General features: G+C 37.8%; 2 protein-coding genes across 3 annotated transcripts in view; one reads left to right on the top strand and one right to left on the bottom strand.

Moving 5' to 3' along the window:
- Positions 1-8,760, top strand: part of IL6ST (interleukin 6 cytokine family signal transducer) — a 28,153-nt gene extending 19,393 nt beyond the window's left edge. For both annotated transcript variants that reach the window (XM_034440898.3, XM_034440899.3), the window contains exons 11-16: positions 3,111-3,212; positions 3,719-3,865; positions 5,339-5,479; positions 5,863-5,959; positions 6,143-6,224; positions 7,016-8,760. In XM_034440898.3, coding sequence (XP_034296789.2) covers positions 3,111-3,212; positions 3,719-3,865; positions 5,339-5,479; positions 5,863-5,959; positions 6,143-6,224; positions 7,016-7,711 — 1,265 coding nt within the window. In that variant the 3' untranslated portion in view covers positions 7,712-8,760. The remainder of the gene's footprint in view (positions 1-3,110; positions 3,213-3,718; positions 3,866-5,338; positions 5,480-5,862; positions 5,960-6,142; positions 6,225-7,015) is intronic.
- A 7,749-nt stretch (positions 8,761-16,509) lies between these two features.
- The window catches only part of IL31RA (interleukin 31 receptor A), a 38,641-nt gene continuing 30,154 nt past the window's right edge, over positions 16,510-24,996 (bottom strand). Inside the window, exons 12-15 of the mRNA XM_034440895.3 lie at positions 22,118-22,258; positions 21,573-21,666; positions 19,370-19,436; positions 16,510-18,227 (exon numbers count right to left, since the gene is read on the bottom strand). Of these exons, the coding sequence (XP_034296786.2) occupies positions 17,748-18,227; positions 19,370-19,436; positions 21,573-21,666; positions 22,118-22,258 (782 nt within the window). The 3' untranslated portion in view covers positions 16,510-17,747. The remainder of the gene's footprint in view (positions 18,228-19,369; positions 19,437-21,572; positions 21,667-22,117; positions 22,259-24,996) is intronic.

Below are 24,996 nucleotides of genomic sequence, written 5' to 3'. Positions count from 1 at the left end.
GTCGGAGATCACTCGTATCTCTGGGGGTAGATTGTTCCAGAGGGTAGGTGCCACCACAGAGAAGGCTCTCCTCCTGGGGGTCGCCAGCCGGCATTGTCTAGCCGACAGCGCCCTGAGGAAGCCCTCTCTGTGGGAGCGAACTGGCCGGTGGGAGGCTATTGGTGACAGAAGGCGGTCCTGTAAGTACCCTGGCCCTAAGCCATGGAGCGCTTTAAAGGTGATCACCAACACCTTGAAGCGCACCCGGAAGTCCACCGGAAGCCAATGCAGCTCGCGCAGGAGAGGAGTCACATGGGAGCGCCCAGTCGCTCCCATAATCCCCCGCGCGGCCGCATTCTGCACCACTTGGAGCCTCCGGGTGTACCCCAAGGGGAGCCCCATGTAGAGAGCGTTACAATAGTCCAGACGAGAAGTGACGAGTGCTTGAGTGACTGTGCGTAGGGAGTCCCGATCTAGAAAGGGGCGCAACTGGCGTATCAGGCGAACCTGATAAAAAGCCCCCCTGGCCACAGCCGTCATATGCCCTTCTAAGGACAGCCGTGCATCCAGGAGGACGCCCAAGTTGCGGGCCCTTTCCGTGGGGGCCAGTGATTCACCCCCAATAACCAGCGATGGCGTCAGCTGGCTATACCAGGACGCCGGCAGCCACAGCCACTCGGTCTTGGAAGGGTTGAGTCGAAGCCTGTTTCTCCCCATCCAGACCCGCACGGCCTCCAGGCACTGGGACATCACTTCCAAGGCATCGTTGGGATGGTCTGGGGTGGAGATGTACAGCTGAGTATCATCAGCGTACTGATGGAACTCCACCCCAAAACCACGGATGATCTCACCCAGCGGCTTCACATAAATGTTGAACAGGAGGGGCGAGAGGACTGACCCTTGTGGCACCCCACAAACAAGGCGCCTCGGGGTCGACCGCTGCCCCCCTGTCAACACGGATTGCGACCGGTCAGAGAGATAGGAGGAGAACCACCGCAAAACGGTGCCCCCCACTCCCAGTCCCTCCAGCCGGCGCAACATGATACCATGGTCGATGGTATCAAAAGCCGCTGAGAGGTCTAACAGGACCAGGATAGAGGAGTAACCCCTATCCCGAGCCCTCCAGAGATCATCCACCAACGCGACCAATGCCGTTTCCGTGCTGTACCCAGGTCTGAAACCGGACTGGAGCGGATCCAAATAGACAGCTTCATCCAGGTACTGTGGAAGCTGTCGCGCCACCACACTCTCAACAACCTTCGCAATAAAGCGAAGGTTGGAGACTGGACGATAGTTAGCCAAAACAGCCGGATCCAGGGATGGCTTCTTGAGGAGAGGCCTCACCACCGCCTCTTTCAAGGCGGCCGGCAGACCATTAGCCCAATACAAGTAAAAATGGAAAAGTAGGGAAAATCCCAAATGTTTGAACATTTTCTACATTCAAAATATTTGACAAACTAAGATAATGTGGTTGTGTATGTGTTGATGTAGTTCAATCCCACAATTTTGTTTTTAATATTAGGAGAGAGCCTTAAAATATGTATGACAGAAGCTAGAATTGTACTTCTGCATCAGCAGAATGCCATCAACTGCAGTTTCTTTCTTCTAGCAACTCTGATAAGTAATCAGAGATTACTTATAAATTGAAAGGTTTATAAGTTGATCTTATAAGTAAAGGCATTACTACTTTAATCAGGCATCTTTTTATTGGCATCTTTTTAATCCACCTCTATATTTTTATATATGTGTTAGAGCAGGGGTGTCAAACTTGATTTCATTGAGGGCCACATCAGCATAGTATTTGACCTCGGGGGGCCGTGGTGGGCATGACCGGGGTAGGCGTGGACAGCTTGATGTCATTCATGTGAGAGTACCCGTGTCGCCGAACATTCTGCCAGCGAAAACGGGCTCCCGAGCTCCATTTTCAGCTGTGACGGCCTCTTGCAACCCTCTGGCAGTGAAAACAGAGCTCGGGAGGGAACTCCATTTTCACTGGCAGAGGCACCACGGGCCAGTCTTTCGCTGTTTGTTTTCAGGGCAGCCCTGCAGGCCAGATCTAAGCACCCTGCGGGCCAGATCCAGCCCCCGGGCCCTTGAGTTCGACACCCCTGTGTTAGAGTAATCCTGCTGTTCTGATCATGTTTTATTTTCTGTTTCCCCAACGAAAAGAGACAAATGAAACTCATTTATGTATTAGTGGCTTATTTCTATGATCACTATTTCATCAAAATCCAACAATGATTTCCACTGAACAATCTCTTGCTATTTGCTTTCCATCATGCTTCCTTCTTTATCAGAAAAAGGGCATTGCATGAAAATATATTTGTCTAGTAGGTGGATTATAATGGGGCACAGGCAGGTAGTTCTCATCTTACAACCGATTGTTTAACAGCCATTAGAAGTTACGACAGGCTCAAAAAAGGGGAACTTGGATTGGGCAGCCACACTACTACCCTATAGTCATGTGTGACTGCACTTTTGGTGCTCAACAACACAGCCTCATGTATGGCTATTTGCAATGTCCCATGGCTATATGATGCCATTTTATGACAGTTTTTCCAAAAAAAACCCAAATCAATAATTACATCTGTTTTTCTGGAAAAATGTGCTCATAGCAAACCATTGTTCAGTTAACGACTGCAGATTCACTTAACAACAATGCTTAACAACATGCAAAAAAGTTGTCACATCACCTACTCATTAACAGGTGTTCTAATAAAGGGCAGTTATGACCATTATTGTCATAACTCAAGGACTACCTGTACCACCAATTCTGACAATTTGGAGAAATGCAAATTGTCTTCAAGCTTTAGGTACATTGATTACAAGTATTTACAGTATAGCTTGCCTTTCAGGATAACAATAATCCTAAAGCAGTTTGTAAGCAATATTAAACAACTGCAAAAAAAGTAGAAAGTTTTCAAGCATTTCTAATGCACCAGCAACTTCTTGATACTGTACCTAGCAATATCTCAATTGTTTTCAAATATCTCTGAAAATAGTTACTACAAAATTAAGTCAAATTTCTCTCTATGACGAAATAGGTGTGTAACAGGGTATCTCTTGTTTCTTAACACAAGTGTTAGCGTTTTTAATTTATGTAAATAGGACCTGTAAAATTCTTTTTTTAGGAACCATAAAGCCATACAAGCGTTACATAATAACAGTATATCCATTATATAGTGACGGTCAAGGAGAAGGAGAATCAACACAGGCCTATCTTCAACAAGATGGTAAGTTTACTACAACTGCAAGTGCTTTCTTGAGGATGCCACAATGCAGTAATTGGTTTATGATATTCATAAAATATTGCCTAATTTTCATAATAAATTGATATGAAAGTGGAGTACAAAACAGTAAAACTATAGGAACTATATTAGCTACAATTATAAAATATGACAGTAATGAGAGAAAGAGAAAGAAATGGGATGCCATAACATGTATTCAAAACAAAAGCCTAGGTGAACTATTGATGCTCCAGGTAAGATTGAGCAAGGCTATTAGACTATAATGCTTTTGGCGAATTGAAATATAGGCAATTTACAAGTTACCAAAAGAACCTAGAACTGCTTGATGGTATAGTGGCAACTAGTGTTGCTCCTTCATAAAAGTTAATATAGTTCTAACAGGATGTCCCTGCCTTTCATTTTGCTCTACTGCAGCTACAGACAAATCCCCAAATAAGAGAACTAATTGTTGATCTTTAGCAAAAAACGTTTAAAGTACTGTTTGTTTATAGTGCCTGCTATAGGACCCAATGTTCGAACAAAGAAACTTGGAAAGTTTGAAGCTATTTTAGAATGGGATCCTCTTTCAGTGGAAGAACAAAATGGGTTTATCAAAAACTATACCATTTCTTATAAAACAGCGACTGGAGATGAAAGAGGTAAGTGTGTTACTAATTTTTAGTTATTTGAATGATATTCTAGCCCAAAGTTTCAAAGTTAACTTTACTTTAGGCTTTACCAGATCCAGGCTGCAGAAATTCCAAAAAAAAAAACAAACAAACACCACACACACACACACACACACCACTACATGGCAGCAAAGGGATATAGAAAACTAACTCTAGCTGCCACCTAGTATTCATCTAGATTTTTGTGGGTGAACCTTACTTGTCAGTTGCTTCTTGTGGCATTCATGGCTCATTATCATTCATGCATTGTTCACCTTTCATATAGATTACTGTAATACACTCTACCCGGGACTGCCCTTGAACAGTATTTAGAAGCTTCAGCTGCTGCAAATGTGGCAGTTATATGCACCTCTCAATCAGCACATATTATACCTCCATTCTGTGGGCTGCCTTGGTTGCCAATTTTATTCTGGGTATAATACAAAATGCTAGTGATAATCTATAAAGCCTTTCATGCCATGGGACTGGACTGAGTTATCTGAGGGACGGCCTCTTCAATTACCTGTAATCCAATCAGATCTGGGAGCAGTGTCATGTTTTAGGTCCCGTCAGCCAGGGAGTATATTTTTTGGGTGGAGCCTAGAAAGAGAGCCTTCTCTGTCATGGTTTCAACTGTATGGAACATCATTTTCCTGCCCCCCTCCCCCACCTTAGAGACCATAGTGATCCTGTTAACTTTTGGCAAGGCCTGAAAACATGGTTTTGTGATGGGCATGGAAACCCAGGAATGTTCTAGAGCCTGCACAGTAGCTGTATTGACTGTAAGGATGGAAGTGTGATTCAAAACTTTGATTTCCTGATACAGTTTTTATATGGCTTAATATTGTTTTTATTGTTGAAATTATTCCATTGCTTTGCTGTGTTTGTATTTTTTTAAAAACTTCATAACCTGCCCATAATTATGCATTGAGATGTGCAGCTATATAAATTCAATAAATAAATGAAATAATGCAAAGTAATTGTAGTAAATATGCGCAGTCATATCTCGGTACTCGATTGCTTCAAAACTCATTTATTTCAGTATTCGATGCATTTTTGAAGCAGAAATCTTGTCCCAGCACGTGGCTTTCTCCCAGTAATCAACGTGCAAGGGAGAATTTGCTGACATCGGCTACCCCATGACTTGCTATTTCTTCCAACCAAAATAGCGGATCATGTGGTAAATCATGAGGTTTTCTTCGTACTCATCAGTTTTAGTGTTCATCACGTCTTCCAGAACAAATTATCAACAGGTGCCACTGTATTTCATCCAATATAGTATGTACGTGTTACGATATGCAATTATATTAATACAGAATATTTTGACAAAATTAATAAAATTAGAAATGAAGGTTGGACTATACTGAGTTCAGATCTAAATGTTCTTATTTGAATTAAGGTTAGAAAAAACTAGTTTGGATAGATTTAATGTAAAATATTGTCAATTCATTTTTTAATTTCTAGTTGTGACTGTGGATCCTTCAAAAACAGAGTACCTACTATCATCCTTATTAAGTAACACTTTGTATATGGTGCATATGACAGCATACACAGAAAGTGGAGGAACAGCTGGTTCTCAGTTTACATTTTCTACAAATAGATTTGGTAAGTTTTGTATGTAACTATTCCAATTTTGAAAAGAATCAGCTTGGGATGAAATACTTCCCAAGTACCCATTAGAGTTCCTCCTTTTTTAGACCACTTGAAAGTCTTGTATAGATGATTTCGTTACTTTGTTCTGTATTAGGTACCCTGGGAATGTGGCATAATTCACAAATCGGGTGATTTGTTTGTTTTTGTCTGTTTGTTTAACACAATATGTGAATTTAAACATGATTAAGGATAGGCATGATCCAAAAGGATAGGTATGATTCATTTGTTATTTTCATTATCAGTTAATAGATTTTAGAGTTTTTAAAATTATTTTGAGGTAAACTAATAAACATTTGAAGAAAATGTGCTGATTTCCTTTTGCATTTTCTTTTCAGAGGATGGAGAAATAGAAGCAATTGTTGTTCCTGTCTGCATAGCATTTCTTCTATTTACTTTATTTGGTGTATTAGTTTGCTTCAGCAAACGAGATATGTAAGTATCCTTAGTGGTAGCACCACATATTCAGCACACTGCGTGTCATTCTTGATTGAGCAAAAGAAGGAGCGCTGCATTGACACTAATGTACTATTGTGTGTGTGTGCTTATACGTATAATAATTCTGAGCTGAATGTCACTTGTTATTTTTTTACTTGTCTTTTTATTATTTTTCTCCAGGATTAAGAAACACATCTGGCCTAATGTGCCTGATCCTTCAAAGAGCGTAATTGCTCAATGGTCACCGCAGACACCAGCTAAGGTAAAAGGAAAACAAAAAAAAACAAAATTAGATTATAAAATAATTAACAAAAACATAACAAAGGAATGGGAATGGCAATTTCCAGATGTGGCATCCTTTCCTAATTCTCAGAGGTTGATTTATGGAGGCTACATAGTTGGGGTTGGTTGGGGAAATTGAAAAAGAGCAAAATATCTCCTCCTTTTCCACTCTGTCAACCTAATGTTGAATTAGAGTTTACATGGAGAAAAGAGGCTGTTGTACTTGATGAAGAACTTGACTGGAATCCAGGCCAAATCTTCAACTAAATGCAAACATGTAATTAGTTTCTTAAATGGTATATATTTTTTTAAAAAACCAATCCTAATATGTTAGAAGTATATAATAACCTAATTTTTAAAAAATCAAACGGACAAATCCTATATATTATGCAAATATATATAGGATGTACGGAATATAATGTAAATTCAGCAGAGCGTCTGGTATGATCTGTATGTGAAAAGTTGCATTCTCAAATCATGTCTTTTAGTAATGCAGATTAAAGTGAGATAGAGACCAATCTGAAAGCCCAAGGAGGCACTGCATTACTTTACTACCAAAGAAGCTTGCTTTTCTGACAGAAAGAAAAGAATGATGAGGGCAGACTAAAGATCACAATTTAATTTAATTTAATTTATCGCATTTCTATGCCGCCCAACTCCCAAGGGACTCTGGGCAGTTTACAGCAAAAAAATCAGATGAATGTAGTTTTGATTTAAAATCAGATTGCATCACAGATAATTATAATGACATTTTTGTCTTTTTTTTAAAAGCATTTTAATTCAAAAGAGGAAATATATCCAGAGGGCAGTTTTACTGATGTCAGTGTTGTAGAAATTGAAGCGGAGGACAAGAAATCCCTTTCAGATCAAGATCTGAAGCCTTTTGACTTGCTTAGAAAAGAGAAGAATGCCTCAGAAGGTCACAGCAGTGGTATAGGAGGCTCATCCTGCATGTCTTCTCCTCGACAAAGTGTTTCAGATAGTGATGAAGGGGAACCTGCTCAGAACACTTCCAGCACCGTGCAGTACTCAACTGTAATACCCAGTGGCTACCGGGATCAAACTCCTTCAGTGCAAGTCTTTTCCAGGTCTGAATCTACACAACCTCTCTTAGATTTAGAAGAGAGGCCAGAGGATCAACAGATTCTTGGAAATGACAGTTCAATGCCCAAGCATCGCTACTTCAAGCAAAATGGTAGCTGGGATGACACAGCCACAGATTTTGAAAAGGAGGAACAGATTTCTCCAGTAAGTGAGGAAGATACTACCAGGCTTCCAGCATCACAAATGGGTGAATCTGGCCCAGAAAAAGATCAACAGGGAATGGACTTCATAGGTGCATTTTCTCCTAACCTAATGGAACAGGCTGGGAAGCTTGAAAACAACACAGATATGGTAACCAGTGAAGAGATGCCCAAAAGCTACCTTCCTCAGACTGTACGGCAAGGTGGTTATATGCCCCAGTGAAAAGAAAATACTGTTGTGCCATTGCTTTGATAAGTTAAATAGTTTTTAAAAACCATGCTTCAGGTGAAAATCAGGCTCATCTATGGAAGCTAATTTGGACAACATGGAATTTGGGAAATTTGAATAGACTTTTAAAGGAAAATTTCTAGACTTATACTGAATATTTCCTTCAAGCACTACATATATTCAACTTCGTTGATACATTTATTACATTTCAGTTTTGTCCTGGGCATTCGACTTTATTTTTAATATAGAATATAAAGCTACATTCATTTTCATAAAGACATACAGGCCAGGAGTTGATAATTGCAAATACTTCTCTGCAGTTAAGACCATAAGAGGTTAAACTGTACAATATGAATGCTCCGTTTGTGATTGTCTAGCACCGACATTTCAAAAATAGTGTTTTAACTACTGTGAGAATTATGCAGAAGCAAATAGTTTACTACCTATCTGGCCAAACATAATTGCTTCAGGCAGAATATAAACATTACATGGGTCTAGGACAGCCTCATAATTAACTAACTAAAAATGTGTTTGCTTGGGCTCTTTCTCTTGACTGTAGCATGTTACTTGTGTCAGCTAAGGACTGTATTAATTGAGTGAATGATCAGCTAATTGAATCATGATTATGTCCAAAAGTTGACTGCTAATATTTCATGTTGACTTTTGACTACCAGTATTTCATGCCTTTTGTATCTTGCACTTTGAGCCATATCTGCAGAAATGTAAATACAACATTTGAAACTCAATCCTATAAAGTTAAATTTGTGTGTATGCTTATTTTTATTACCATATAATCATAATTAGGGGTTAATTGTTATTAAAGAGGAATATATACCGTTCTTTTGTTAACTGTTAAAATGCCAGGTTCTGGTATTCCATCCTGTGCATAATTATGAAGGCTGGAAACCACGCAGCTGGGTTATTGAAGACACCATGCTGAGCTGTGGTCTTTGTTTTTCAGTTCGGTTCTCTCCTACCTATGAAGAAATTTATTCAGTTCTTTTGGGTCATACTAGTTTATTAAAAATAATTTCCACAATGCATTAATAGCTTGAATGTCTTTTGATGCAGTCCAGGAACACTAAAGTTGTATAAAAATTAAAGCATATTCGATTGTTTTTTTTTAGATAATTTTCAGTATGTGTATATATTGAAACTTTATAAATCATCACCATGACCATTTTCATGATGTTCTTTTTCTTCAGAAGCATATTATCGGTAGTAGCTGACATTTATACAGTAGACAAGCTGATAAGTTTTACAACACAAGCTCAAAATATAACCACAAATACATTTAATCATTTTCAAAGTTTTCAAGTGTGAAATTGGCTCGGAACGTGGATGTATTCTTGCTTAAATGGCCTGATCTTACTCTGCTTTTTCTGCATCTGTCATTGTAATATTTTCATGCTTGGAAATGAAGTCAATGTGCACAATGCACATTTGTGAAGTTAATCACAAATGTATTATGATTTGGCTGTTCAGTTTGTTTTCGCTTTCTCAGGAATTCAAATCATTTTTTGAAAGTTAACAGTTTAATGCCTATCATTGAAATTATCCTATACTGGATCGTAGAAAATGAGCAGAAATTGTTAATTGATGAAAACGGAATGAATTGTAAACATAATCCACAATTCTTGCCAAGTTGTCCTCAAATCTTGGAGGAAGAATTTCCAAGCATAATAGAGCAATTTGACTCCCTATCGTATGGAGTAGCCAGTCCATTATTTTGTATTTCTATACATCAAATTAAATATCATTGCTTTAGGTGAAAACCCCTTTCAATTTTTTTTGTAATAGCAGTTCTTAGCTACATATCTGAACCTCTATATTTTTGAAAGTTTTCAGTCTATCATTTAAACAAAACATTTTGAACATGTTTCCTCTTAAATACAGCAGCTAAAAGTCACCAATTAATTTTATAATTCCTATATTCTAATTGTGGAATGCACCAAGAGTGTTCATTAACATTATACAAAAGCACCATTATCTAAATTGGAGAATGCTATACGACAAGGTGTTACTCAAAAAACAAATTACATCCCAACAATGTAACTTCAAATATATAAGAATGGTGCTCAGAATTGTATTACTTCCTTATAATTTCTCCAACCTTTTGACCACCTGAATTAATCTCAGATTTTTAGATGGAAAATCTTTGCATTGTTAATTCTCACTTAGCGTATGCAGTATAATATAATTGCTAGCATGCAGAGCATTTTCTCAAATTCACAATTACTACCTCAATCTGGAAAATGGGTAGAACATTATGACAATGTCTCAAAAATCCCCCCTAGCAAAGGGATGGAAAAAGGGCTGGTTCTAAGTACCAGCTCTCAAGCTGGCTTAATTTTTTTTTTTTAATGGCCATCAAACCAAGTTTCCCCAAAAAGGTTTTCAATCTGAGCAAGGCTCAGAATATTGGACTTTGTTTTCTAAAGATGGATTACCCGATGGAAAGATTTGATCATGGAAGTTGAGACAGTCAGCCTCAGTTCCTTCAAGAGTGGAGTTTTTTCTGATCTCCAAGGAGGAAGTTTTCAGTCTACCCTAACCCTAACCCTTCATAAGCCCTATGACTCCTGCTGGAACAGTATTTTTTTCAAACTTGGCAGCTTTCTGATGAATGGAATGCTGGCTGAATTCTGTGGTTGAAGTCCCCTCATCTTAGTTGCCAAGCTGGAAAAACATTGAAAAGGCTGTCACGGGACATATTTCAGCATAAATATATTTTTACAAATTCAATTTATTAGTCACATTTTAAGCATCAATTTCTTCATTACTATGAAACAAATTAATCTACCTATCAGGCCAATTATTTTTTAAATTGAGCATTGACTCCAGTGTTGGAACTGGAAAACAATTCTTTTTCTAGCAATTTATATCCTCATGATACCTTGGTTTTACCATTATTGTGAACATCCACTCGAGTCGACTTGGTATTCAGTTCTGCTAATAAAATTCATCAAATAAATTGAATGTTGGATTGTAAAACACTTAATTGCCTGTGACAATAAATTAGGTACAGAATAACATATGTAACATTTTTAATTAAAATAGTTTAATTCTGTACCTTGGTTTTTTTTTTAAATACAATGAAGAAGCAAGTATTCTAGGTTTATTTTTATTACATCTGAAAGTAATTGATATGATTAGGAAAGTATTTTGTCTTGAGATTTATAATTACAGCTTCCTTGCATGTCAATAGGAACGTTGTTCTTAATGCCTTAAGGTTGAAGGTAGATTAGTAGGAAAGGAAGAAAATCCAAGAAAAGTTACGATGACTTTTTAAGGGTCTTCTGCTTTTTTGTTGTGACCTTTTCCTCAGGTGAAACCAATAATTTAACTTAAATGTTAGTATATATCAAAGCAGTTATTAATAAATGTAGAATCTGCTTTCTTACAGAAATATCCATTAAGAATTGAAAAAATCTTTTATCAGGTAGGACTATTCACAGGATGTGGTCAAAAAAGACAAGATGTTGACCACAACAAATGCAATGCCTTGTTTTTATATGTATTGTGGCCATAATTTTGACTTTTTGATCACACCCTGTGGACAACCTGAAGATGACGACTATGGATTTACTCATGGTTTCCTATATAATTGATGACTATAACTAATTAAAAATAAGAGGCTAATTTGTGACATGAAGTAGCAATAGCACTTAGACTTATATACTGCTTCACAGTGCTTTACAGCCCTCTCTAAACGGTTTACAGAGTCACTATATTGTCCCCAACAATCTGGGTCCTCATTTTATCTCTGAAGGATGGAAGGCTGAGTCAACTTTTGACCTGGTGAGAATTGAACTCCTGGAGTGAGCAGTGAGTTAGTTTGCAGTACTGCATTCTATCCACTGCACCACCATGCCGTGAGGCATTGTGATATCATCCCAATATCACTGCCTCATTAAAAATGGTGTCCCTGCATTGGGCTTTTGATTAGTATTAAATCCTAAAATGGCTGCTTGATAACTTTCTATTTCTTTTTGCCTAATTACCAATTGTTAAAAAAAAAATACTTAAAATGATTTGATAATTGTAAATTATAATTGACCATGTATGTTGCTAAAATCTGGAATTGTTAAGGTGAAAGGAATTAGGAAATGTTCATTTTCCATTGTATGACAAAGTAGCATTTAGAACAGTGCTTCTCAACTTCGGCAACTAAACTGTGTAGGCTTCAACACCCATGTTGGCTGGGGAATTCTGGGAGCTGACGTCCACACAGCTTAAAGTTGCCAAGGTTGAGAAGCGCTGATTTAGGACTATAGACTTTTGCAAACTAATTCAGTAGATACCTATCTTGATCAATATACCTTCCGCAGACCTGCTTCCTATACTATTGTTTCTATCCACTAGATACATATCCAACCAACTGGTATTGTAAACTGAAAGATTAGATTAATCTTTATGATTTATTTCTTGGTCCTTCCACGTAACAGATTCCTTCTCTATGGACAATGGAACTGTAAAAGAAGATGCCTTTATACGCAGCTCTTAACTGAAAAGCATAAAACCAAAAAGAAAAGATTTATCTTAAAAAATAGTTTTTAAAAAAACAAACAAAAGAAGCCAAAGGCAGAAGGGAAATCTGTTTCCTTCAAGAAATGAGGAGGGGTTGGGTGGATGTGAAAGGACAAGGGCAGTACTCAGGACATACTTCATAGAAGCTTATAAACCACACTATTTGCATTTATCAAATATTGTTAAAGAGCATTCAGTCCTAGATTTAGACTAAGGAAATAGGAAATTACTCATTTTAAAAAGTATTGTATTTGATTTGCAGTTTAATCTACTAATAGTGCAATTTACTGAAAGTAGCCATAATGTTTTCACAGAATGTGTGTTACCTTTATTTTACATTTACAGCAGCAAAATCCTCTTTGCACTCCTTTTGCAAGAAGTGAAAGAGCCTACAGTACATTTATCTGGCACATATTTACGTGCCTCTACTACCTGGTTATACCAGAAAGAGTTCACATTGCCATTGCCAGACATTGTTGCTTCACCTTGTTTAACAATTTCAGTGGACATATGGTGCTGACTGAATTTCTGTCCGTGAATCTGAGAGAACGGTTCTAAGTGACCTAAGTTTAACTATTGTACAAGTAGTCTTCTGATAGCTAAGAAATTAAGAGTTAAATTAAAAAGAAACCAAAATACATCTCAAAAGTATGAATAAGGCAATCAGGCTGCTGCTGTTGCAATGAAGATGTACACATTCATTATTCATTATTTGATCTGAGAAATCTGGAGAGTCTGGTTTTTATAGCCAATTCAGTTTGAATAATATACCAGTAATCAAGGCCTTTGATCTTTCCAGAAAGCTGTCCTAATACCCCTTCCTCATAATGTGAATGCATGTTTGTTACTGTATAAATGTGAAAACACTTATTGGCATTTAAATTTATAGCTTTCAGTCTTTTCCCTGAATTGCCATTTGCGTATTTTTTTGAAATCCATCTATAAACAATTACAAAATTGTTAGAAGAAAGAGCTATTATGTTGTTTGTATTGTTGGCTTTTTTATTATGTTTTTATTGCTTTTAAAATAATAAAAAGAAATTAATGTCATTTAATGCCATGTATTTTTCTATTGTTGCTTTCTTTTCAGATGTTTTGTTACACTAATACAATTACTTTTACTAATGTAATAATTATACATTTGCAAATCAGTGGGTGGGATTAAGGCTGCATACATGTATCGAGATACATTGGAAAAGCTTCTAAACAATGTACAAAACTTATTTCTATAATATCCAAAAGCATGCACTGAATGCTACTATACCAAATGACAAATGTTATTTTATTTAAATTATTTTGATACTACTTCCCATTTAAGAAGGAACAGGTTTACAGTTTAAACAGTTGGTTAAAGCATACTAAAGTGTTTTACAACATGAAACAGCATCAAAGAAAAAACTGCATTTTTTAAAATCAACATTTAGCACATTACCAAAAGGCCTGGGAGAATGAAAAAGACCAGGCATAGTCCTACCATAACTAGCAAGGAAGACATTCCATAGTCAAGAGATTACCAAGGAAAATGGTAAATTTAAAGTATTTTTAAATTTTTGTTTTGCTTCAAAGCAAGAAAAGGAAACTGAAAAAGAAAAAATTAACAAAGTAAAATAATATACATGTATAAGTAATATACTTAAGAAAAATGTGAGTTTAAACAATCAATTAAAAAGTGGAAACTGCAACATTTCATCAATGCAAAATTTTAAACTATCGTATTTTTCGGAGTATAAGACGCACCGGAGTATAAGACGCACCTAGCTTTTTTAGTTGTTGTTTTTTTAAGTTTTTTTTTAAATTTTTTAGCCAAACAAACATACAATGTATTTTCTTTGAACACAGTATTTGGCTGGTTCACAAATTTAAACAGTGTTTAGTCATTTCAATTAAATTTACAATTTCTATATTTCCTTTTTGCTATATTTATTCATCTATTTTTTAAAAAAACCAATATTACCCTTCATTCTCATCTCTAATCTTAATCAAATTCAATTTTTCCCTTCTATTCTATATTTTTATTTATTTATTTATTTAAATTTATATACCGCCCTTCTCCCTCTATATTATACCCTTCCCATTGTCATCTATTTTTGTATCCATCCTCACATTGGTTAATTATGTAATATTACAGTTGTTTAATACAAATTCAACATTTTTATATAAATAAATTAGTTATATAACTATCTTTTTTGTATATTAATCAATATGAACATGAATATTCCAATTATTTTCATACAAATCAATTAATTATATTTACCAATAATAATAAATCAAATAATTTTCCCCATATATTCCTCCAAACCACAACTTAACCATTTCTGCTTTCAACACAATATACAATTAATAGTATCTCAATTATTACAATTCCCTAGTTAAATAGAGCTTTTGTTCTTTTGTGTTTTAAAATCTTGAACTCTCCTCTTTTGCCCTAAATTTCCCAGTGTTTGCACCTACCTTTTTTGGTGAGGAAAAAGAAAAAGAAATCTCTCTCTGCCTCATGTTTATCATGCAGCAAAGAGCCTGCTTTACTTTCAGTTTCGTTTTTTCAGCATAGCTAGGGGGAAAAAATCTGTTCCAGCACTTTGCAGCAAGCAGGAGAGCCCTGCGCAAAACAGCTGAGAGTCGGGAGGCCGATCTAATCAACTTGTGCTAATTAACCTATGCTGAAGCTGAAAGGGGCTGTTTTTTCTTGCTGTTTGCTTGCAAGGAGGTAAGTGCTGCGAGGAACAGGCCAAAGGGTGGGGGCCAGTGGGTGGGCAGGGCTACATTCAGTGTATAAGACGCACCTAAATCTTCACCCCCTTTTGGGGGGTAAAAAGGTGCGTCTTATACTCTGAAAAATACGGTAGTATGGCAGTCTTCCACTGAACTATATTCCACATTTAACCATAGCCCAAGCTTAATAAATCCAGACTTCTTAATAAATAGATAATTTTCAAATATATAGCAATAGCACTTAGACTTATATACCGCTTCACATACTGTTTTGTATGTGTCAAACCCATCTTTTGCTTACTGTTGTGACTCCGAGCCAGTCCTAACAGAGGGAGAGGACCCAGAAGGTGAAGGAGAGGATTTGGCAAGGCCTCCCTCTCCAGGACCCTCCTCTCTGGCAATGCCTCAGGTTTCCTCCGAAGGCCAAGAGATATGCCAGGAGCAAGGCATTTCGGAGCAGCCGCAGATAGAGAGCAAGCGGTATGCGTTTTGGCTGGATCCCAGACAGCGTCGGAAGGATAAGCGTGCGCAGCAGAGAAAGAGGCGTGGGCAGGCCAGAGATTGAGCTGAGTCACTGGACCACATCCCACAAGGAATAAAAGGGGGTGTGTCGGCTATTCAGGCCTTGTGACGGACAAATTGAAAAGCTCGGAAGTCATATCGTGTTTCTAGAACCCTGTTAGAATCTCTTTTTGGATTTCTTCGGACTGGACTTTGACAATTCTTTGCTTTGTGGAATTAATTTGGTATATTGGACTGAGGAGAAAAAACCTTCCTTAGCGAGTAAAATCTCTTGGCAGGCAGTTCATGGGTCGCTGCCAAGATTGTTATCTTAAAGGAATTCCTGACTGTTTGATTCATTAACTCCTGGCTGTCTGTTTGTGTGTGTGCATGTGACGGGGACAGAACACTTACCCAGAAAACACAAGGGTTCCTCAATGTCAGCCAAAGGAGAAAAAAAGATGAAATACATTTAGTCAAAATCAGCATTTCTGTGCTCAACAAAAACTGACACAAATACATAATCTAAAATACATGAATCGTTCCTTGGCAGATAGTAAGGATATTTTTACTTGCCGCACTGAACATTTCTGCAATGCTTTGTGCATTCAGCATCTGTGAGATGGAGAATTCAGATCTTATCCTTTCTCCTCTTATCAGGAAGAAAGTCATATTTATCCCACGGTCACAATTCCATAGATTTGAAAGCTATTAACAGTTCTTCAGTTTAGAAGTGTCCAGCAGTGCAGTAAATAATATGCAAAATAAGGAAGTGTTTTGTCAAGTGAAAAACAGAACAAGCAAGATATGATAGTGGCTTCTTAGCTACTTCAGAGCTTCTAAACACCCTTATCACTTCATTTCAACCATTTGACATTTTTTTCTTCTAATCTTTCTGTTTCAAGAAACTGCAATACTGGGTAGTAGTTTAACATTCAGAGAGACTGACACTTTTGAGAATCACCTATTCAGGCAAAAGCATTATGGCATTACTAGAAACAACTTTTACCCAAGAAATCTTGAACTCTGGCATTATATGAAATACGAACTTTTTTTTTTTAATAAAAAGTTTTTTTATTTTTTAAGACAAACAAACATATAATACATCAGTCCTTCCGTGTGTCATCTCGGTGTTTCTTTAATATGAACTCTTTAAAGTGACCTTTTTAGTTTTACATTTTTTTTTTATAGGTTTTGATAGATTAAAAATATTTCAACCACTGAATACAAATAGATATGATACATTTATTTTTATTTCTACATCACCTTTATATCAATCTATATAACACATTCAATAGTTTTGATTGACAATTGTGTAACTTCATTTTCCCCTCCATGTGTGACATATTTGAGATCTGCAATTATTTATTTATTTATTAGTTCGATTTATATGCCACCCTTCTCCGGAGACTCAGGGCGGCTTACAATGCTTTAAGCAATAGCCTTCATACTTTTGTATATACCTGCTTAGTAGGGCTTTTTGGCCTCCCCTAAGCGATGTTCTATTTTATACAAAGTCAGCTTATTGCTCCCACAAACCGGGTCCTCATTTTACCTACCTCGGAAGGATGGAAGGCTGAGTCAACCTTGAGCCTGGTGAGAATTGAACTCGCAGTATTGCAGGCAGCTGGCAGCTAAGTACTACTTTAACAGCAGTTTTTAGTCTGCTGCGCCACCAAGGCTCTTTACTAGATCAGAGTAATGAAACAAAATAAATGTAAGAAGGCATAGCTTTGACTGTATTTGCAGCAAAAGCATATCCAACAAATATATTTTATTTTTTTATTAGATTTTATTCTGCTTTTATTCCTTTACAAATAACACAAGGCAGTGAACATACCTATTATTATTCCTTCTTTCTATTTTCTCCACAACAACCCTTTGAGATGGGCTGGGCTGAGAGAGAATGACTGGCCCCAAGGCAGGACTAGAACTCATGGTCTCTTAGCTTCTAGCCTGTTTCCTTAACCAATTGGTTAACTAGCTTTTTGGGTCAGAAAGTAAGGACGTGTGGATATTATTCAACTCCTAACAGCATTTTCCTCTATATCCAAAGTTACTTAGACCATTTTTTTTCCTTTTCAACATCATTATATTTTATTAGGAAACAGGGCAAACATGAAACATGGACCCATGCTGTGAATATTTTATACCTCCTAATAATCAAGTCTGAAACAAATTTATACAATAATTTTAAAAAACTATGCAGGACTTACATGCTTACTATTTAATAAAACAGCAGTTATAAGCAGGATATCCCATAAGTTTTTTTTTTTATTATTTGTAATTAACACTTTGAGAGTAATTTAACTGTATCTGGTGCTACATAAGGACCCTCAGCACTACAACAGGCCAAAGAAGAAGCTTTGGTTTCAGGTTCTTTCGTATTTTGTCCTACAGTCTCGCAATCCAGGAACTCTCTTGAACAAACAGAGTTTTTCAAATATGAATTAAATTCATTTTTCTCCTGAAAATTTTCCTGATACTGCATTTCTTCTTTTGCAGAACTTTCAGAATCCCTTTTCGTAGTTAGAAGTGGTTGATTGCTGAAGTCATGGTTCAACGATGATCCTGGAAGAAAGCAATCTAGAGCTTTGTATTCTCCAGTGTAGAAAGTCTCTTGACCAGCAACGGCAATTTTTGCAGTAACATTTGCTTGTTTGAAGCAGTTTTCAGGATTCAGCAATGGCAACTCATTCTCCCTGCAAGTATCCAGTTTCAAAATATTGATGTCATCCTCAGAAGATGAGTTCCCCAATATGATTTTCTGTTGAAGACAGGAAAAATGCAGATTCTAAGAATTTAAGCTTCCTTTACTAGTGAAAAGGGGAAAAAACCATCAGCAAAGGGGATGTAGATAGGAGAACAAAAAGAAACATAAATAATTCTACTGCTGTTACTGTTCACATGGTTGTGGCAACAACAGAAAGAAGAGTAACTACTCAGATGGTTGCTTGTGTATCCTATGAGCCATTGCTTCTTCATTCCATCAGGCAAGCAAAGAAGGTTCCCCTGGCAACCTTCTGCCCTCTAATTACTTACCATACATGATATGGTCATTCCTTCATGTGTTCACCAGCCTCAGTATGCAATTTAGCTAATGTGGCCAGAACAGAAGATACTGCAAGCTCACTCTTTGGGTCTTAAGGCAAGTTGTATTTACAGAAGGAAGGCAAGGTAGAGAAAGAAAAATAGGAGGTGGCAGCATCACCAAGGACAACCAATGCAATGGTTAGAGGCTATTTCCTCAATTTATCCAATCCAGTGGTGGGTTTCAAATTTTTTTACTAGTGGTTCTGTGGGCGTGGCTTGGTGGGCAGGGCATGGCTTGGTGAGCATGGCTTGGTGGGCATGGCAGGGGAAGGATACTGTAAAATCTCCATTCCCTCCCCAATCCAGGGGAAGGTTATTGCAAAATCCCCATTTCCTCCCAATCAGCTGGGACTTGGGAGGCAGAGAATAGAGGGGGTCAGGGCCAGTCAGAATTTTTACTACCGGTTCTCCGAACTACTCAAAATTTCAGCTACCAGTTCTTCAGAACTGGTAAGAACCTGCTGAATCCCATCCCTGATCCAATCTCATGGCTACACATCTCAACGGCTGACATGAGACATGTTGTGGCTTATAGACTGTGACAGTTATGGCTAAAAATGAATTGGAGGCTCATCATTTACAGTGATTTACATCACACTTAGCTATTAGCTGTACAGTTTACATTACACTTAGCTATTTTTTCTATGCAAAATTGCACATGTTTTTTTCAATTATCTCCAATAGTAGAGATGAAGAAGATTTGACAAAGTAAAGTCCATGGCTGCAACATTCACGTTGCATTAGGACTAGGGAAAATTCTGGGCCATCACACTCATTTTCTCACAGCCTGTTTGCCCAGCAAAAATCAATCCTTACCTCAGATATAGCAGGACAACTTGCTATTACAGGATGTGGAATCTGAGGCCAGCATATTCGTTTTATCCTGATAAAACAAAAGCAAACAGATTTAGCTCTCTAATACTTGCATTTGATGACATCTCAAGAATAGAACCAAGAGGCTTGATCTTCAACTCCTGCTTTATGGGTTTTCACATGGTTTGGTACTTTCTCCATTTCTATTTGATGTCTACATGAAGCCTCTGGGTAAGATCATCCGTCACTATTGGATGACATATCATCAGTATGCTGATGATATTCAGCTGAATATCTCGAACAATGTTGAATTAAGTGATGCCACAACTTCCCTCTTTAGGCTGGAGGCTGTTAAGGTCTGGATGAGGAGCAATGAGCTGAAATTGAACCCTGGCAAAACAGAATGGTTTGGGGATTGGGTTCTGGTTTATAGGGAATTGTCATCTTTGATCCTTGATGGAGTTGCACTGCCCCAGATGTTCCTGGTGCATAATTTGGACTCACAACTCCTGCTAGAGAAGCAGGTGGCACTTGTGGCTAGGAGGGCTTTTGCGCAATTGCAGATTGTCCTCAATTATACCCTTTCCTGGACCAACAGTCCTGCTCACATTCATCCATACCCTAGTCACCTCTTTCTGTTGGAGATGGGAAAAATGTAGATTCTAAGAATGTAAGCTTCCTTTACTAGTGAAAATGGAAATAACCATCAGCAAACAGAATGTATAGTAGATGGTGGGGGGAGGGAAAAACAAATATTTCTACTGCTCTTACTGTCCACATGGAAATGGCAACAACAAAAAAAAGAGTAACTACTCAGATGGTTGCCTGTATCTACATGACGCTCTAAATGAAGATGAGTAATGTGGTTCACATGGGGCTACTCTTGAAAAGTATCTGGAAGCTTCAGTTGGTCTAAAATGCAGTGGCCTGCATGCAAATCTAGATTTGTACCCATCGTCCTCTTGTGGAAGCTGCATTGGTTGCTGATTTGCTTCCAGATCTAATTAAAGGTTTTTGTTATCATCTTTAAAGCCCTATGAACTTGGGGCCAGGTTATTTGTCTCTTCCCAGTTACATCCTCCCAGCAAATTGAGGAGCCGGGATCTGTCATGGGTTCCCCCATTAAGGAGGTCCATCTAGTGGGACCAAAAAGAAGATTCTTTTCCATAATGGTCCTCTCCCTGTTGAACATTATCTCTTCATAGATAAGAGTGGCCCTAACCTTGTTAGTCTTTTGAAAGGCTATTTGTCTGCGCGCCTGGAGATCCCAGTCTGATACGGAGCCCATCAAGTAGCTTATCTGAATGTTGTCATGAGGGGAGGGGAGAGAGATGGGATTGTTTGGGGTTTTGAGATCTTATTTTTATAAGCCACTCTGAGTCGCTGTGAGTTGAGTATCCATATAAATCTTTTTAATAAATAAATAAAGATTTTATTTGGTCCTCCTAAACTGAAATATTTGGGGTATTGTGACTATTCTGAGGGAACTTTGGGTACTGGTATTCCCTTCTTGATAATATAATAAATAGAATAAATTATAATATAATAAATTAATGTAATATAATATATAATTAATGTAATATAATATTTCACTTGGTGTTTGGAGGACATGTATGCAATCGTCCAACATTCTGAAGAAGTTCCAATTCGTTCAAGGTACTGTATCAATAAATATGGAAGGGGAGACTTCACCTGGTCCCTGCTTAAAGCTAGCTTCTAAAATTATTTTGTATATAACCCATGGAACCCAATATTTGGACATGGGAAGTTGGATATGGGAATGCTATGTTTGGGAAATATAAAGTATTGAATCATTCAAAGCTCCTTCAGTTGAAAACTGCAACCATCTGGAGAAAAATGAACACTTTAGATTGTGTTTAAGAAGGAGTTTCATGTAAGTAATGAAAGGGGAAAAGGCAAAGAAGTTGGATTGTGATTTGCAACAAGCTTTGCCACATAGCCTCATCTGAACCTAGTAATTTAAGCAGTGCTCACTTCACAAAGTGATATAAGTGAAAAATAATTGCAGCACTTTCACAGATGGAAGAAAAGTAAAAAAAAACAAAAAAAAACCAGCGTTGAACTATTGAAGACTGAGATTATATATTAGATTAAATAATAGCCAAAAGAAATACTTGTAGAGGCCTGGACCATATTATTGTTTTTTTTTCACATTTTGTTTTCAATCATTTAAAAATATACTCACGTTTTATATTTTAGAGCCCATAATAGTCCAAAACTTAAGAAGCATGTCATGAATATTCCAATGAAGACAATTGCAGGAATAATGTCTGTTGTATCTAGAGGAGCGGGCAATCAAATTAAAATGTCAAAATTCCAAATATTTTAGGTCAAAACTTTCTAGTGACATTTTAGACACAGGAATCAATGAAATCAATGGGATTGAACCCTTGAGGTTGCATCCAAGAGAGAAATACATATTTGTGCAGATAACTGAGCTAAGAATATGGCTCTGGCTTCTCCTTACTTTGAACTGGTTCAGCTGGTTATCGTGACTAAAATATAACTATTCTACACAATCTTTAGTGCTCATTAACCTGTAAAAGCAAGACATTAAAAACACCAGGCTGTTTAATGTTTCTAGTTTTTCCAATTGGAGACGAAGATTAACATTGTCTCATTTTCATTCATCTTAAGCCGTTGGATTCTTTCTAGTTAAAAACAACACAAACACGTCTTATGTAAAAATGATATATGAAGAGGAAAAACTATTTGCCTTGAATAACTTACTAAATAGCTTAGTAAAAAAGTACATTTCATTTCCCTTTGTTCCTCCAATGATGGTGTTTGCCTTAATCCAAGCTCTGTAATTGGTGTTGGGCTGCAAAGACTTCAGGTTGTACTTCAGGATACTGCTGTCCACAGTTTCTTCTATTAAGACATAAATGGAAGGTTAAGTGGTCATCTCACCCAGCGTAGAAGAGCTGCCATCCGTTCAAGCCTCTTTCATCCTTCATTCATTCCAAGTGCTTTTATGCTACTTCACATATCTATGTGATTTATAATAAAAGGCACGGGAAACTCCCTCAGCAATTATGCCTAAAACCTCTTTCTACAGGCCATTTCCTTGCTCTGCCTTTCACTTTGCTTTCCTTTTAACCACCACTCTCTGAAACATATCTGAACAGCTCTGGAGTATAAAGCTAATCAACAGGGAGGAAGTGTGAAGCATAGCTTCCAGCTTCCCAGCTATTGAAAAGAGCATTTGTTTAGAGGACAGATTAGGAAAGCATATTGTCAGCATTTAAGTGCTGTAAGTAATATCCTATTGAGTTTACACTGGAGCAGGATATTTACAACTGCTATCGCTTCAGCCATTCTTCCATGATATTTAATTGGAAGATGCACATGTGCACGCACACACAAACACACATACGTTTTAAAAAATGATTTTATTTACACCCTGCCTTTCCACTAAATTGAGCATGATCAATAGCATCCCCTCAGGCTGGCTGATAAGACTCCTTCAGAGTCCCAAAGGTGCTTTTTCAGGAGGCAATTGGACTTTCTTGTTTTTTATTTTGAAGATGTTTCACTTCTCATCCAAGAAGCTTCTTCAGCTCTGACAGGATAGTGGGGAATGGAAGGATATCCCGTCTCCACTATCCCGTCAGAGCTGAAGAAGCTTCTTGGATGAGAAGCAAAACATCTTCAAAAACAAAAAAACAAAAAACAAAACAAGGAAGTCCAGTTACCTCATGAAAAAGCACCTTTGGGATAACCATGACCTGGATGACTGAGAATCTCTACAGACTTCTTCAGAGCTATTTTATTTCCCAATAGATATCTGCAAAATAAGATAGTTTCACAAAATCATGGCTTAGAACTAGTCAGCTTCTTGTCACTTAACTGTTGGCTCACTAGGAATCTTGTCCTAAAATATTTGGAATCTGACATTTATTTTGCTTGCCCTTCTTGCCCCTTCCTCTAGGCATAACAGATGCTGTCCTTGCAATTATCTTCACTGGAATATTGATATCATGCCTATTAATTGTGGCATCCCTGGGAAAATGGATTCAGCCATATTTGGGCTTCAAGAGCTGGACTAAAAAATCTAGTTAGCCATTAGATAGAGCAAAAAGATTCAGAAAATTAAATTCAATTGCCCACACGATTTGTTAATTTGCTGATTGCAAAGGTGGAGATGTTATTGGTATGCTAATATTGTGTGTTTGAACAAAGTGACAATTGAGACACTTTCACATAGCACTGAGGCACTCCAGCATTAATTTTATATTTCTGCATCATTACCTGAATTTGACAACTTAGCTTATCTTTTTCTGACCTAAGTATGATATCTAATCCTCATTCTAATCAGAAGCTTTGCAGATCTTTCAAGTGGTCCATTTTCAGCTTCAGCTGATCTAGTATTCTACTCACAGGTGCTTAATATGGAAAGTGCCTTGAACCTTCTTTTAAAATAGGGGTGTGGAACTCAAGGCCTGGGGGCCACATCTGACCCACAAGGTGTTTAGATCTGGCCCGCAGGGCCGCCCTGCAAACAGAGAAAGACCGGCCCGCAGTGCCTCTGCCAGTGAAAATGGAGCTCAGGTGGGCTGTGTGAGGCCCTCTCAAGCTCCATTTTCACTGGCAGAGGGTTGCAGGAGGCCATTGTGGCCGAAAATGAAGTTTGCAAGGGCCACGGGTGGCTCTCCCAAGCTCCATTTTTGTTGTCAGAAGGTTGCAGGAGCCATCACAACCAAAACAGAGCTTGGGAGCCCGTTTTCACAGGCAGAGCACTCGGGCCACCACAGGCACCCCCAGCATGAGTGATGTCATGCTGGCCATGCCCACTCTGGCCACACCCACCCCGGCCCCCCAAGGTCAAACTCAACCCTGATGCGGCCCTCAGTGAAATCGAGTTTGACACCCATGTTTTAAAACAACTTCTCTGATTTTTATACAGTATGTGACAAAAACCAGTTCACCTTGCTGATTCTGCTTTAAAATACAACTAAAATTGCCTTCAGAAGCTACGGGTGCTCCATTACAGGAGACTTTCAAAAAGAGACTGGACAACCAGGGGGTTGGACTAGAAGACCTCCAAGGTCCTTTCCAACTCTATTATTCTATGCCCGTGCAATTTGTAGATCTGCAAGTTGATCCATTGGTGTACCCCTGTAATTTTCAAGTAGCAAAGAGAAGAGAATTTTCAGCTACAGAAAAGTTGCTGGGATAAAACTGCCTTCTCCTTTGAAACTACTTAGCTTTTTCCCCTGCAGTAACTGTTTCATGGATGGGATTGCTAATTATGTTTGTTTTGTGTGGTGGCAAATTGAGTGGCTTGTTGTTGCATCCAAAAGGTCCTTTTTCTGATGCGGTTTTCCTGATACATGCTACAGAATCAAAAACTATTTAAAATATCTACCATCCTAACTGTCAAATACAAATTTGGCTTCTTTAGAATCAGTAAACAGCCTTTTTTCTCCCCGTTCTTTAAAATTAACCTAATATCTGCTGTAGCCAAGAATGAGAAAGGTCCAAGCTCGTGAGAATGTTTGTAGAAATAGTTTAGAATGAGGCTTCCTTTCTGCTCTGCTCAAGTCATTGCAATAATATGCAACCATATTGCATCTATTATAAACACTGTGAGCCATCAAAAACCTTTG

Source organism: Pantherophis guttatus, chromosome 2, assembly GCF_059756535.1.
Source record: "Pantherophis guttatus breed Tessera chromosome 2, ASM5975653v1, whole genome shotgun sequence".
Lineage (NCBI taxonomy): Eukaryota > Metazoa > Chordata > Lepidosauria > Squamata > Colubridae > Pantherophis > Pantherophis guttatus.
This window is presented reverse-complemented; position numbering and strand designations above follow the sequence as displayed.